At 40.7% G+C, this 16,043-nt stretch overlaps 1 protein-coding gene and 1 non-coding gene across 3 annotated transcripts; one reads left to right on the top strand and one right to left on the bottom strand.

The window, feature by feature from the left end:
* Window positions 1-1,917: 1,917 nt before the first annotated feature.
* On the bottom strand, window positions 1,918-15,269 carry sppl2 (signal peptide peptidase-like 2). 2 transcript variants are annotated; one of them, XM_047368683.1, is made up of 15 exons: window positions 15,124-15,268; window positions 14,008-14,124; window positions 9,528-9,710; window positions 9,356-9,445; window positions 9,089-9,228; window positions 8,530-8,672; window positions 8,250-8,346; window positions 7,035-7,151; window positions 6,870-6,951; window positions 6,710-6,784; window positions 6,565-6,627; window positions 6,395-6,494; window positions 6,226-6,303; window positions 5,591-5,751; window positions 1,918-4,936 (listed from the first exon to the last, which is right to left on the bottom strand). In XM_047368683.1, the coding sequence occupies exons 1-15, from the start codon at window positions 15,169-15,171 to the stop codon at window positions 4,751-4,753; spliced, it is 1,680 nt and encodes a 559-aa protein (XP_047224639.1). In that variant the 5' UTR covers window positions 15,172-15,268; the 3' UTR covers window positions 1,918-4,750. The 2 variants fall into 2 exon arrangements, 1 of the variants encoding a protein (XP_047224639.1); XR_007038715.1 differs by having other exon boundaries at window positions 4,803-4,936; window positions 5,455-5,751; window positions 15,124-15,269.
* Window positions 15,270-15,482: 213 nt separating this feature from the next.
* On the top strand, window positions 15,483-15,554 carry trnae-cuc. The gene has a single exon. It is a non-coding gene; the product is annotated as a tRNA-Glu (tRNA).
* The last annotated feature ends 489 nt before the right edge of the window (window positions 15,555-16,043 follow it).

Genomic DNA, 16,043 nt, shown 5'->3' with positions numbered 1-16,043 from the left:
GCTACATTCTCACACTACTCTCCAATTTTGCATTATTTGCTGTTATTTAAGCTTTTAACGTTGTTCTCTCTCTTTTCTCTTCCTAGAAGCTACACCTGGCCTGGCTCTGTGTCAACCAGTGACACCTTTCTGGATAGTGGAATCATCCGAGCTTCTGCTGGCAACAACTTAATGCTCACCTTCTACCGATGATCCACATGGCCCTGTCTTTTAGTGTTTAACCCTTTCTCTCTCCTAGACATGGAAATTGACTGAGCTTTTACTGTAACTAATTATATGTGCTCTCTTTCAGACTCTAACATTAAAAACTGGCTCAGAGTTTATCTGTTCTTTCTTTCTAGGTGAAACGACTAAAGGAGCTACATCCATTAACATTTACTTTTGCCTCCCATAGAAAGTACTCCTGGATCAGTGCTTCTGTGTTCTTTTTGTGTCTCTGCTCTGTTCTCTGAAACCCCCAGTCGGTCATGGCAGATGGCCGCTCACAATGAGCCTGGTTCTGCTGGAGGTTTCTTCCTGTTAAAAGGGAGTTTTTCCTCTCCACTGTCGCTACATGCATGCTCAGTATGAGGGATTGCTGCAAAGTCAACACCAGTGACTGTCCACTGTCTCTACATGCTCATCCGGGAGGAGGGAATGCTGCAAGTCACTGACTGGATGCAATCTGCTGGGTTTCCTTAGATAGAAAAACCTTTTATCCAATTTGAATAAATAAATAACTTTGACTGCACTGTTCAATGATTAGGATTAATTGGAATGTATGAACCTGACTGTTGCGAAGCGCCTTGAGACGACATGTGTTGTGAATTGGCGCTATATAAATAAAACTGAATTGAATTGATCTGCAGCTGCCACAGAGGACTTTAAAACATGACAAAGACCCGCTTTTTTTGCATCAGTTGATTTCCTGAAAATTGGATTTAGTAGCTTTATGTCATTGTTTGCTGTCACCAGTGGGGAAAAAAATCATTGCTCCAAGTGTGTGCACTGCATTGGCTTTTTGAGAAAACCCTGAGGCAGACGGTGTGTTAGTCAATCAGACAAGCGGTCCAAAGTAAATAGAGACTCCCTCTGTCCTCTTTGAGGGACTGCTGAAGCCACAAGAGGCTCATTGTCAGGCTGATGTCCATCTTTGCAGAGACGTTGGACGGCTGGAAGATAAACATTCAGACCCAGAAACCACTGCAAACGTTTAGATACATACAGCACCTTCTAAGAATACTTCTACTCCAAGTTTTCACATTACAACTAAGAAAATGTAATTTATTTATTGGGATTTTACGTGATTGACCAACAGAATAGATCAGAGGAGAGAAAATGATGCATGGTTTTTAATTGTTTTATTTTCAGTATGAATTTGAGGATGGGCTACTTGTATGAAATTTAGTTTGACCACCTCCTGAAACACTCTTCAATCATCAAAATTGGAAACCTACCATTTAAGAAAATCACTGAGGTAACTTTAAGAAGAACATGGTAACTTTTAAAGGAGGTGAAGTGATCCACGGTTCAGGTAGAAGACTCATGTTGAAGGGATGTTAGTCATCCTGTCCACATATCTGGCCTTTATGGGAGAGTGGCAAGAAGGTCATTAAAGCCATAAACGTCTCATTTACAGATGCCCACATACACAGCAGCTGGTAGAGACACCCTCCAAAGAGTTGAAACTGAAGGCTTCAGTTTCAACTCTTCAACCCAAGTTGACTCCCAACGAAAGGATGTCACGCTTTTACTGGTAAATAAAATAATTTTATTTTCCACATGTATTGTTTTTCTTCCTCTTCAGTTATGCTCTTCTTTGTCTTGGTCTATTTAAAACCCCAATAAAATACAATGATGTCTGAGGTTGTAACAACCCAATGTTTGGTCACTAACAACACTAATGCAGGGAACAATAGAAAAGAAGGAAATCCAAAATTAAATACATTTTTTCTTTATTATATTTAACCATCAGAAGCATTAAAAACCACTTGGTGACAAAGTATACTGGTGAATCATGTCTTGTAAAAGTGACATCTCAGCTGCCCACATGAAATATATTTTTACCACAACTCAGTCTCTCACACATCCAACCACACACACACACACATGGTGGTTATTCAGCAATTAACCAGAATTAAGTTTATCCTCACTGACTGCTGGGATTTGATGTTTATTCTAACCTCAGGTCAGGAGTGGGGAATACTGTACACATTTCATTATTACCTTAGTTTCCACGTTGTAACACATTTTACAATAATTGATAAAACATACATTAGCAAAAAACTTATTGGTTTTAAATAAAAGTGCAACTAACACGACTGGTCCTATCCGATAAACTGCAGCACATTTGGAGTACAGTACTCCGTTGTTTTCATAAAGCAATTTTTACATGAGACACATTCTACCGCACCAGCATGGCCAGAGCCCAATCTTAGGATGACACGAGTGACCGGGAAAACAAAAACCGCAGCGGTGAGTGACATTTTGTACCGTCCTTTCCTAGTTTTGTAGAAAACATACAATGAAAACCATACCATGCAAAATAACATGTAACAAAATATGATGAATTTAAAAAAAAAAATGTCCCTGTGGAGAAATATAAACCCCAAGCTGAAGACTGGTAGCTTTGGGCTCAGTTGGTTTGAAAGGGTGTGTCAGCACTGCCGTTTATGATGTAATAGAAGAAATACAGACAATCAAGTCTCGGTATGCTTTCAATTAAGTTTCGGAACCCACAACATTCACAGGCAGTCTGCCAACTTCCCCCAAACAGCGACTGGTCGGTTTCACTTGTGTCACAGAACTTTCAGTCCTGCAAAATCTGAGACATAAAACCTTTTAGGCTTGTCTTTATATGTTACAACATCCTTCTCTGACCACAGGATTATTAGACCAGTAAAGCCCAGTTATACCAGTTTTTAGTACAGAAAAGGCATTTGGGTTCTTGAGTTTGGTGATGGTGTCGATTTAAAGAGCCAAAGACATTCAGAGTTGATCTTTGCAGCTCCCACCTCATCTGTTAGCTCTGCTTTGGTCATTTCACAAGAATTAGAAACATCACGTGACTCTGCTATAAGCTCTCATTTACAAGATCATTTTTTCTCAAAAAATGCTCCATTTACAGCTTTAAATGTTCATAACTACTAATAACTGAGATTTTTTTGTTATCTAAGTAGATGTGTAAAAGATTTTTGATATAATTTCAACTCAGCTGCCGTTGCTTGTGTCACTGGGCTTTTAGTAATAATATCTGGGTGTGAAAAGTCAGCAGTGTTTAAATACTTTACAGGTGCCACAGACTGCCGGACAGGACTTACAGATGTGGACAAATATGGTAACCAGAAGATGAAGTCTTGTCAAATATCTAAAGCCTTAAGATAAATTCATCTTGTATTGCAGTAGCATATTCTAACACAGAAAATTCAGAGGGCATTTATTCAGTGAAGAAGAGAAAATCTTGTGTTAATAATTGATTTTAACAAAATCAGGAATGGCACAATTTGCGGTACCTCTAGCATTAAAAATAAATAGAACTGTTTTGTTTTGTTTAATAATTTTTTTTAATCCAGGAATTTTTTATTAGTAAAGAGGCCATTTTTTACACCACCAGACTGGATGAAGACCCATATTTATCTTATCACACACAGCTAGGGACCTGCAGCAAAGAGTAGCATATTAGGGTCTCCATGACAACCATTTACATGCCAGTTGGTTGTTTGGCAGAGATGCCTTTTCTGTCCTACCTTTACAAAAGTAAACATGTGTGCCCTTGCACCTCTTGTTTACATGCAATCAATAGTTTTACGAGAAAAAAAAAAACAGATTTTATGTCTGGATATCCTGAAGGTTTTAAAAATGATGACCTAAAGGTTCACCTTGCACATGCCCCCTCTGGCTTTCTGTGCCAAAAACTGCAACAGTGGGAAAAGCTTCATGGGTTATTTCAAGTCCCTCTCACGTTGTCCCCACTGTGTCCCCAGTAAACTTCAAATCTACAATATGGAAGTTCATAACATGAAGTAAAACTGTTGAGGGAGATTTTTTTCAACCCGTGACTTGCTTAGCCATGTTCAGGAATCTTCTTTTCAATTTCAATGTAGGTTTGTTGATGTCATCGCCACCTGCTGGCACAGCTTTGGTGTTTTACGTTTTTATTGGAATCCAACAGAAAGTATTGATTCACATTTAGGCAAAAGTATCCAAAGTGGGCTAAATTGGGCCTCAAACTGATCTTTTTGACAACAAAACACTCCAGGTATGAAACAAAGAATGAATATTTGGAAAAGCGCCTACAGCACAGTGGAAAATCTGTGATGCTCTCGGCTTGCATCTCCTCCAGAGGTCATGGGAACCTTGTTAAAGTATTTTCAGTAAAAATATGTTAGAAAACTGAAAATCCACCGTCTCCCATCAGCCCCCAGGATTACCAGGAGGGTAATATTGGGGGCCAGGCAACTACAAGGGTGGCAGTAACTCTCATCAGTGAATTTGGTAATAATTACTTCTAAACATTTTTCCCCCCAAATGCTACTGCAATAAAAGTAGAATTTATTTGAAGTTGTTTTTCACACATCTTTTCCAGCTGTTTAAACGCATCTATATTTTTCACGGCCTCAATACACTTTCTATTGGCGAAACAAATTTAAATAAAATCGTCTGAGCAGTTCTTCCCTTTTGTATCAACAGTAAACAATAAATGACCTTAAATGTCCAATGACCGAGACACACCTCAGAAAAAAGCTAATTATGTAGTGAAACTAGAAAAGTACTAGTTGTTGGTTTTCTCTTCGCTCTCCTCCGGCGACTTGGGCGCTTCCTGAGGCGGCTGTGCGTCGGGCGTGTCTTCGCTCTGAGCGGTGGCTTCGGGGGTCTGCGGCTTGGGTTCGGGCGGGGGCCCTTCTGCCTGTGGCTCCGCGGTCTGTGTGGGGTTGATTGGTGCGAGGACTATGGGAGGCTGGAGGGGAGGAGCAGAAAATTTGTGTGTGAAATTAAAATGGCTGAAATGTGATCAGACTAAAACATGTAACGAGAACAGATACAGAGGACCTGGAGGTAAACGGGAAAGCATTTACAGTAATTCCTCTGAGACAATAAAATGCCACATTTCTGGAACTCTTTGTGCTGTGCATTGTCGTCAGAGATATTGCTGTTGATTGAAAAGCAGAAATCCCACAGAGTTTCACTTAGAGAAACATGCCAAGTCATTTCAGGATGAAGCTGATCTGCTACATGATCACTCGCTTCTCAACAGAAAATAAAAGCTCTTATTTCAGAGAAAAATAACAACAGAAAGAGAATTTAGGTGAGATAAGCATGATTTAATTAAAAGTAAAGTGCCAAGCCCAGATAGAATACCTGCAGTGACATTCACAGACAGCTGAGCCCTCAGCAGCAGACTACAGCACAGCCCCAGTCAAATAAAGGGCAGGGGAGGGACAGTGAAACACAAAGAGGCAGTGATGCTTACTCAACTTGTAATTCTACTTCACTCTGCATGTTTTTCTTTAATAGAACAGATTGTTTTCATTGTCTTTTGTCGCTTTCTCTTATTTTTTTAAAGTCTTTATGTTCTTCCGCAGGTAGGCAGTCATATCAAACTGGTATTCACCACAAATCCACTTCCAGTCCAGAACTGGCGCAGCTCTCTGCGCCAGAGCGCCACAACGAGGCTGGTGAGCAGAGTGCAAGGCACCAGGTAGAGCAGCGCCGGCTGGCCCATCTGCATCACGGCCAGGGCCACGAAGGTGATCAGCAGGCCGATGCCGTACGCTGACGGGAGGGGAGAGAAAGATCAATTTTAATGCAAACTAGTAGGACGGAAAAAAGGGGAAATTATTCTCTACAGGGTCCTGCAGAATGACTACGAATGTGTGTTTTAGAAGATAATTTGTGTCAAACTGTTTCCCATGATTGTTTTGCTAGTTTTCTTGCTTTTAGTGATGGTGGAGAAAACAGCTAAATCCCCATGCGTCATTCTTCTTTCACTTGACCATTATGCTGCTTCGTGTTTGTGTCGGATCACATAGAATCCCAAAAAAATGCATTTACGTTTGTGGCTGTAATGTGAGAAAAAGTGAAAGGAGCTGCACTGAGACACATTTGAAGCAATGCAGATTTATTTAAGAAGGGACTGCAGTAGATTTAGGCCTCCATGATGCATTAGATCCATCTGAAATACTCTGATTATGAAATAAAGCAGTTTCATCTTTCCCAACCCACCATAGTCCCTGCAGGAGCACTTACCGATTGTACAGGTCACAAAGTAGATCCTGGAGGACTGGGTTAAAATGTCAAATCTGTGACAGTATGCCACCAGCAGACCTGAAAGGGCAACAACAGAACAACTGTCTCCATGTCGTGGGTTAAAGCTAATGATCTGCTGTTAAAACATGAACAAAACAAAATGATACACCTGGTACTAAGATATCTCCAAAGCCCAGGAGGGAGAAGGGCCGGTCACAAAGAGCCAGAGGAGAGGAGTTTAACCTCGGCACTTTGAGCACCATGGGCAACTGAAGACACAAATATCAGAGTCAGTATTTGGTTCTTCTCTAAGATGAACCACAGAATCAGTGGGCTCACCTTTTCATGAGTGGCGGAGTCCGAGGGGCCGGCAGCGACCTCAACCATTATACTCTCCCCACTCTGCAAAAAGAACGCAGGAGGAGAATCACCGATAGAAACCTAAAACGCAGTCTGCATTTATTTCAGCTGAGACTCATCCTACCTTTGTGAAGAAGGGTGTAATAAATACAAAGAAAACATCGTAAACAAACAGGACCGACAGTAGTAAAGTGCAAGCCTGCAGGAGAGAGGGAGAAATATGAGGTACGTTGATGACTTATCTAAGCTGTTTTTATGGTTCATATCCGTCAGCTTTGCCTCACCTTGAATGTGGGCAGCCTGACTGTTTTGAGCATGTAGAGACAGAAGGCGATCCCCAGGGCGTCCTGCAACACCCACGCCCACCTGGAGGACACAGAGCAAGAATGTTCATCAGCAAGCACCATTGAAACATCCTGCCTGGGTTAAACTGTTGGCTTCAGACTCACTGGTCTTCGTTGCGAAACACCATCCAGACGATGCTGATGCTGATGCAGAGGGCCGACAGCAGCAGCGTGCGGATCTGCGGACGCTTGTGCAGGTACGGGAGGTTGTTCTCTGGGATCCTGTTTTTTTTTTTTTTTTTACACACACAAACATAATTTACATGTCAGTTAGCCTCCCTCTAACATTTACTGTAACTGCGAGAAAGTTTTTTTCACTGTTTAAGGTCTAAATACAGCCATTAAACAGTAAATTTAAACAGACAATTCATGCTAACACCTGTTTTTCTTAATAAATCACATGTATAATCTGTAAAAAAGTACATTTCTAAATACAAGAGACACATTTTCTCACATTACAACCGCAAACTTTAAAGTCTTTTACAGTTATTTTATTTGATAGACCAACAGAAAGTACTGTGTAATTGTTCAAGGCTATGTTCCTTTTAAAAATCTTCCAAGACTTGTATTCTCCACTTTTTATCTGACGTCGAGCACATTTCAAATTTTGCGGCAACGGTAGACTGGCAAGATAAAAAACGTCTTCGGTCAAAGAAAGCCAAAAGTCCTACATCCAAAATGCTGTGTGTGATAGAAACCCAACACTTCTTCTCCACTGTGAAACATGATGATGGCAGCTTCATGGTGTCCGAATGAATTTCTTTAGCAGGGAAGTTGATGGGAACATTGATAGAGCTGAACAGGGCAATGCTGGAAGAAAACCTGTTAGAGGCTGAAAAAGTGTTGACACTGGGGCTGAGGTCCACCTTCCAGCAGGACAACGGCCCTAAACATTCAGCCAGAGCTACGATGGCATGATTTATATCAAAGCAGATTCACGTATTGGCATAGTCATGTGAATGGCCCAGTCAAATCCACCCACGAATATGTGGCATAAATATTAGGAATTATGTTTGGGGGAAAAGATGTTAATCTATAAATGTGCAAAGCTGTTAGAGACGTACACCAAAAGACTTGCAGCTGTACCAAAGTATTAACTCACAGGCGCTGAACAGTACAAATGCATGCCACACTTTTCAGATTTTCAAGAAATATAATGCATTTAGTGGTTTTAATGTAACAAAATGTGACTCTACTGCAATTAGAATTGTTTTGACAGTTTATAGATTATAGTCATTTATTGGGTAAGAAGCTTTCGTAAACATCTGTATGACCTCAGAGAAACATTGGCTCCTCAGCCGCTAATCCAAGCATTCTCACCTGCACTTGCAGAAAGGAAGCCTCCTGACAAAAGGCCACAGACAGCTGTAGAGGCCGACGGAAGAGGCCATGCAGAAGATGCCGATAACCCAAATGGCTGAACAAGAAGAAATCAGCAGAAGAGGCAAGCAGGGTAATTCATATGATGACGTGAAAACTAGGAAATGCACTTTCCAGCAGCAGCAACAGGTGCACCAATGTGATTCTATAGCGATACTTTTGAGTCTCTTTGCAAGCTCTCCCTGAGTTCCCTTGTTTATATAAAGTATGTGTGTCATACCCAGGTGGTCGTAGAAAAAGTAGAGGAGCACCAGCATGTTGCAGCACATGACCACGAACACACAGATCATGATGGGAGTGACGTCCACCGTCTCCTCGTCCTGCTTCTCCGCTCCGTCGTCTCGTTTATGCTTCATGTAACGCCTGCAGAATGTAAAACGAAATAAGACGGAGACGACTGCTGATTAAGGAAGTTCCAAGCTGAAGACTTCTTCTTTGACTAGAGCAGGGGTCAGCGACCTTTTTCTATTTAAACAGCCACTTTTGCTCCGTGCTGCTACAAAATAAAATGTCTCTAGAGTGGCAAAAAAATAGATTTCATAAACATGCACTAAATGAAAAGTTTTATTTTCAAAGGAAATTGAACAATGTTTTTTTCTTTATGCAGATTTTACCACAGAATGAATCATTGAACCATTACAAAACAAAATCCTCATGATGGCATCCTCATCAGAAATGGGGTCAGATTGGCTCACACCTGTGAGTCACTCATAGCTTTACATAAATAACACAGGCTGCATTTTTTTTTTTTTATCTATATGTGCAAAAATCCCACTTACTTCTTTCGATCTCTGCTGCCGGCCCAGTAACCTCCAGTGGCCACTGTTCCTACAGCCATCAAGAAGATTATGACCATGTTGTAGTCCAACACCGGCTCATTGGGTGCGTACATGGCAACAAACCTCCCTTTACCAAAGGTCTGTGCAGGTTAGAGACAACGAGATCATGTTAGCTAAATCTAATCGAACAAAAGCAAACAGCTCATTTTAAATTTGGACCAAAAATGCCACACATCTGGAAAATCATCTCAGTGGTCGACTCTTCACCTTGCTTATGTCCAACATATCAGAGTAGCTCAGCAGAGCTACGGGAATATCTATCTCTTCATACTGGGTCTTGTTTCCTGCGGGTGGCGTCTGTAAAAAACAAAACAAAAGACACATCATCATTAAAAGGGACCAGAATCTGTTTAACACACTGTAACGTTAAGTGTCTTACCAGCCTGTCTTTGCTGACAATGAGGAGACCCTTGGCACCATTAATCTGGGACAGGCGAACCTTTTCGTAGAAGGTGCAGTTGCCCCTCAGCACCATGGGGATGCGGTTTGGGAAGCCTCCCTCTGGGACCTCGGAGGGCGAGCACAGGACCGAAGATGTCAAGTCATGGATCTGGAGGCGAGACTGTGATGGAGAACGATTTACGAGATTATACAAAGCTGGAGAAAATGTTTTGTAGATTGAAGAAAATACATATAGGATGTAAAAGTTTAAATGTCCGAATTATTTTGGATTAATACGTTTTCTGTAATATGTTTGCTAGAATCAGAGATTTCCAACATTTGAAAAAAAAAAAAAAAAGCAACACAAAGAGTCCTATAATGTAACAGAAGTATATACATGCAGTGTTTTGCTTTCATTGCAGCTTTTAACAGGGTTTTTTAGATTGTGAATGTAGCTCTATTCATTAACTCTGAGCAGTTTCCTTGACCCTGCTGAAAGAAAGCAACCCCACAGCATGATACCTCACTTCAATTAACAGGTCAGTGCAGTAGTCTAGCTTTTATCATCTGAGGCTTATTTGTTAAGTCAAGGATTATCTTCATCATGATGCCCTAGAGAGGGTTATTCATGCTTTTATTACTTCTAAGACTGGACTACTGCAACTCCCTCTAAAGTAGGATTGACCAGTGTCTCCCTTGCCATCTTCAGCTGGTTCAGAAATCAGCTGTCTGTCTGCTGAGGACATGAACACATCACCCCAAATTGTCTAAATGGTCTGGCACCTCCTTAACTTATCCATACATCCCTAGTAGAGCTCTAAGATGTCAAGACTGGAAGCTCTTAGATGTTCAGCTAGTAACCAAGGGAGATGGAGCTTTTTCAGCTGCAGCTCCTTGGCTCTAAAACTGTCTCCTTCTTTCTGTGAGCTCTGCTGGAACTTGAAATGATTTCAAATTTATTTTAAAATGAATTGAATTTTAATAGATTTATAGTTTATCTGTTCTTTCTTTCTAGATGAAACAACTAAAGTACTTACAGGGGTTGGACAATGAAACTGAAACACCTGTCATTTTAGTGTGGGAGGTTTCATGGCTAAATTGGACCAGCCTGGTAACCAGTCTTCATTGATTGCACATTGCACCAGTAAGAGCAGAGTGTGAAGGTTCAATTAGCAGGGTAAGAGCACAGTTTTGCTCAAAATATTGAAATGCACACAACATTATGGGTGACATACCAGAGTTCAAAAGAGGACAAATTGTTGGTGCACGTCTTGCTGGCGCATCTGTGACCAAGACAGCAAGTCTTTGTGATGTATCAAGAGCCACGGTATCCAGGGTAACGTCAGCATACCACCAAGAAGGACGAACCACATCCAACAGGATTAACTGTGGACGCAAGAGGAAGCTGTCTGAAAGGGATGTTCAGATGCTAACCCGGATTGTATCCAAAAAACATAAAACCACGGCTGCCCAAATCACGGCAGAATTAAATGTGCACCTCAACTCTCCTGTTTCCACCAGAACTGTCCATCGGGAGCTCCACAAGGTCAATATACACGGCCGGGCTGCTATAGCCAAACCTTTGGTCACTCATGCCAATGCCAAACATCTGTTTCAATGGTGCAAGGAGCACAAATCTTGGGGTGTGGACAATGTGAAACATGTATTGTTCTCTGATGAGTCCACCTTTACTGTTTTCACCACATCCAGGAGAGTTACGGTGTGGAGAAGCCCCAAAGAACTTACCACCCAGACTGTTGCATGCCCAGAGTGAAGCATGGGGGTGGATCAGTGATGGTTTGGGCTGCCATATCATGGCATTCCCTTGGCCCAATACTTGTGCTAGATGGGCGCATCACTGCCAAGGACTACCGAACCATTCTTGAGGACCATGTGCATCCAATGGTTCAAACATTGTATCCTGAAGGCGGTGCCATGTATCAGGATGACAATGCACCAATACACACAGCAAGACTGGTGAAAGATTGGTTTGATGAACATGAAAGTGAAGTTGAACATCTCCCATGGCCTGCACAGTCACCAGATCTAAATATTATTGAGCCACTTTGGGGTGTTTTGGAGGAGCGAGTCAGGAAACGTTTTCCTCCACCAGTATCACGTAGTGACCTGGCCACTATCCTGCAAGAAGAATGGCTTAAAATCCCTCTGACCCCTGTGCAGGACTTGTATATGTCATTCCCAAGATGAATTGATGCTGTATTGGCCGCAAAAGGAGGCCCTACACCATATTAATAAATTACTGTGATCTAAAACCAGGTGTTTCAGTTTCATTGTCCAACCCCTGTACATCCATCAACATTTACTTTTCCTTCCCATAGAAAGTACTCCTGGATCAGTGCTTCTGTGTTCTCTTTGTGTCTCTGCTCTGTTCTCTCAAACCCCCAGTCGGTCGTGGCAGATGGCCGCTCACAATGAGCCTGGTTCTGCTGGAGGTTTCTTCCTGTTAAAAGGGAGTTTTTCCTCTCCACTGTCGCTACATGCATGCTCAGTATGAGGGATTGCTGCAAAGTCAACACCAGTGACTGTCCACTGTCTCTACATGCTCATCCAGGAGGAGTGACTGCTACAAGTCACTGACTGGATGCAATCTGCTGGGTTTCCTTAGATAGAAAAACCTTTTATCCAATTTGAATAAATAAATAACTTTGACTGCACTGTTCAATGATTAGGATTAATTGGAATGTATGAACCTGACTGTTGCGAAGCGCCTTGAGACGACATGTGTTGTGAATTGGCGCTATATAAATAAAACTGAATTGAATTGAATAATTCTTTTTAATAGAGTGCGAGACTAATAGTTTTCCAGTCAACATATTTTCCCACCTGAGCTGTGGATCTCAGCAGGTCCTCCAGAGTTACCATGGGCTTCTCAGTTGCTTCTCTGGTTAATTCAATTAAATTGAAGAATACTTTATTAATCCTAAAAGGAAATTAAATGTTGTTATAGCTCATATTATGAAGGTTTCCTCAAAGAGCCGTTGTAGATGCTGATGGCTGTGGGCAGGAAGGATCTCCTGTAGCGGTCTGTTTTACAGCAGATCTGAAGAACCCTCTGACTGAAGACACTCTGTTGTTGTAGGACAGTCTAATGAAGAGGATGCTCAGGGTTCTCCATAATGTTCTTCATTTTATGAAGAATCCTTATTTCCACAATGATCTCCAGAGGTTCCAGAGGAGTCCTCAGAACAGAGCCAGCCTTCTTTATCAGCTTGATGAGCTTTTTTAAGTCCCTGGCTCTGATGCTGCTTCGCCAGCAGATGATGGCCGAAGAGATCACACTCTCCACAACAGACTTATAGAAGATATGCAGCATCTTGCTGCAAACACCAAAGGACCTAAGCTTCCTCAAGAAGTACAGTCTGCTCTGTCCCTTCTTGTAGATGGCTTTACAGTTGCATCTCCACTCTAGTCTGTTGTCCAGGTGAACACCGAGGTATTTATACTCCTCCACAATCTTCACTTGTTCTTCCTTGATGGAAATTATGTTTGACCTATTCTTGTTTCTCTTAAAATCTACAATCATCTCCTTCGTTTTATTCACATTGCTCTCCTTGCTCAGCCCGTTTTTTACCCGATCAATAATAAACTAAGCAGGAAATATTTTAATTAAGCAAATAAAGTAGTCAGATTTTTTTGTTGGTGAATGATGTGTAAATCATTGTAGATCCAAAACTTTAAAAGTTTTATTCTCAGTTATAAGAACAGGATTTGGGTCACTCTTTCTTTAAAATCACGTTCTGTGTTTAGCCTAGATTAAAAATGAATTAAAAGCAGATTTGGGTGCACTAAAGTTGGCTTTTCAGTAAATGTCTGGATAGATATGGTCCTAGTTACTATGAAAGCGTGGTTATAAAAAGACACTTTCTGTTTTAATAGAATATAATAAAATAAAAAGTCTCAATCTGTGTCAACCACATGTGCTGAGGTGGCCAAATTTGTATCATTCTTGAATTAAAGTCAGGGGCCTTACATAATCAGTCCAGGGGACACAAATGGCCCCCGGGCCACATTTTGGACACCACTGGCTTAACGTAACCTTGTTATAAACTTCTCCTTCACCTTTGAGGCCTTCACAGATCAGCTGTATTAATACTGATATTACATTTTTAAAAGGCGGGTTTACTTGTTAGGTACCTTCTGAAGACATTTGGTTGCACTGGATTTTATTTAGACAGAGTATTTTTTTTGTCAGAGTAAAGAGGTGTGAATAAAAATGCTGGTCACACTTTTCAGATTTTTATTTGCAAAAAAATAAATAAATAAAATCACAAACCATGAATCCTTTCCTTCAACTTCACAATTCTGCACTGTATTGGTCCATCATATAAAACACAATGAAGTTCGTGGTAGTAACTTGACACAATGTGAAAACGTTTAAGTGTTTTTCCAAAGGATGTTGTGTGATGTAGTTATCATAAAACTAGTGAAAGGTTGCTTAGTATCACCAGGGGACTTACTGCTTTATTGAGGTCCTGAGGTAGACGTGCCCACTGTGAGTTGAAGAATATGCAGTAGTCCTTCCCATTGCTTTTGCCCTTATCACTGAAATGGGCCATGCCATACTCCCCCACCACCTATAGGATGATATAGATATCCAGCTATAGTAAAAGAGACGTTTGAACAGGATTTCTATACATTTTTCCCTGTCAAAATCCCATGCTCTTCAGGACACATTTACAGTTTGTAGTTTAGTTCTTACTGCATAAATGCAGAAATTCTCTTTTATTACAAGATTCATGTTTACACAGAGGTAAGGTTTTAAATATGGAACGTGCAGAAATAATATATATAATATATACGGAAATGATGGACAGCCAGATAGGTGGATGGACAAAACTATAGATGGATAGATACAACGTTTAGACAATAAGAAAGGTAAAAAAAAAAATTTTATACTTTCATAATTATGTGGGCCTGGAAATTACTTAAATCTTATATTTTTTCCTCAAATAGGGGTCCAATTTTGGGACCTACACTGACACCAGTCTCAAAGTTTCATCAAATGAATCAAGGCTCATCATTAAAAGGATTGAGGCCACAGAGGTTTGATTCTTGTATATAATTTCATATAATATACAATTTAAAATATAGGACACAAAAAGAAAGCTGCAAAAGAAGATACAGAGGTGTTTAAAAGCAGACAGTGAAATAATAATGATCCATCTGATTTGGAAAGGTTGATAAACATGTTACCTAGTTTTATAATTGCTTTCTAAAGGAAAAACAATTAATCTGAAAATATTTTCCTTTGGGCTCAGATTTCAGACACGCTGCCATTTTTAAAACCAACGACACGTTGTATAATAATCTCTATTCACTTCCTGATCATTATGTCTATGTTTTCTCTACAGAGATGCCGTGGATCAGCAGCAATCCTCCTTTATTATAATGTTTTATCCACCGGCGATCTGTGGGTTTCCACGGCCCACAGTGATCTCCGCAAGCTAACCTTAACATAGCATTGAAGCTAACGCAGAAAAAGACGTTACAATAACACTGCCCGTGTGTGTCAACTATGAGACGTGCTTAAACAGATGTGACGTTTTCGATGAAACAGATATAATCACTCTCACCTTCTGGATGAGGATAGCGACCCAAATCAGTGCTTCAGGAACCCTCATATCGCCGAGCTTGTTGTTGTTTCACCTATGAACCGGTCAGCTCAATCCCTTCAGCGGCTGTCTGATAAAGCCACGCCCATTTAGCTGTTAGCGGTTATTTCATTGGCTGGTTGCATCAAGAGGAAAAGGAGAGCGTAATTCTAATTGGATTAAATGGAAATTCGTGAAAAAAAGTTAATCATAGCGGTGGAAATATAATTTTGAAAAACGTGAAAGAGGCCATCGTTCATTACTAGTTTAATATGGGGTGAAAAACAAATTCCACTTCAGAGATTCATTTAAAAAATCTTGGCTTTCGTCATGCTACATAGTCCCTGGTGGTCTAGTGGTTAGGATTCGGCGCTCTCACCGCCGCGGCCCGGGTTCGATTCCCGGTCAGGGAACAAACGTTTTGACCCTCAACAGTGTTTTTAATTGTGAAAGGTATTTTGAAAAGGTCCAGGTTCCAAATTCTTTATCTATTCACTTTACTATTTCTTACTGTTTTATAGGTGCAACCACAACGCTAGAAAGCAATCAGAAAACGGAATACTTCAAAATAGAAGCAGTAGTAATTCTACGACTGACCTATCCAGCTATATCAATATTATTTCCTTTTCAGAGTTCAAAGTTGGGGCCCTCTTTAATGCTTGCTGTTGCATGCTCGATCTTGTTATTCAGACATGATGCGGTGGACTCTCAGCCTGATGTCATTCCATGTCTTTCCTTCTGGTGTATTTACCTGTGTCAAGTCCACGTCATTAGCGGAACATGAAGAATTTAAAACTTCACAATAAGGGTTTATACGCTCACAGGTAATTGAGAATTATTGAAAATTAAATTTATGATATTATCATATCGGCTTATCATTACAGAGCCAGCCCAAGTCATTG

This window comes from Girardinichthys multiradiatus, chromosome 6 (genome assembly GCF_021462225.1).
Source record: "Girardinichthys multiradiatus isolate DD_20200921_A chromosome 6, DD_fGirMul_XY1, whole genome shotgun sequence".
Lineage (NCBI taxonomy): Eukaryota > Metazoa > Chordata > Actinopteri > Cyprinodontiformes > Goodeidae > Girardinichthys > Girardinichthys multiradiatus.
This window is presented reverse-complemented; position numbering and strand designations above follow the sequence as displayed.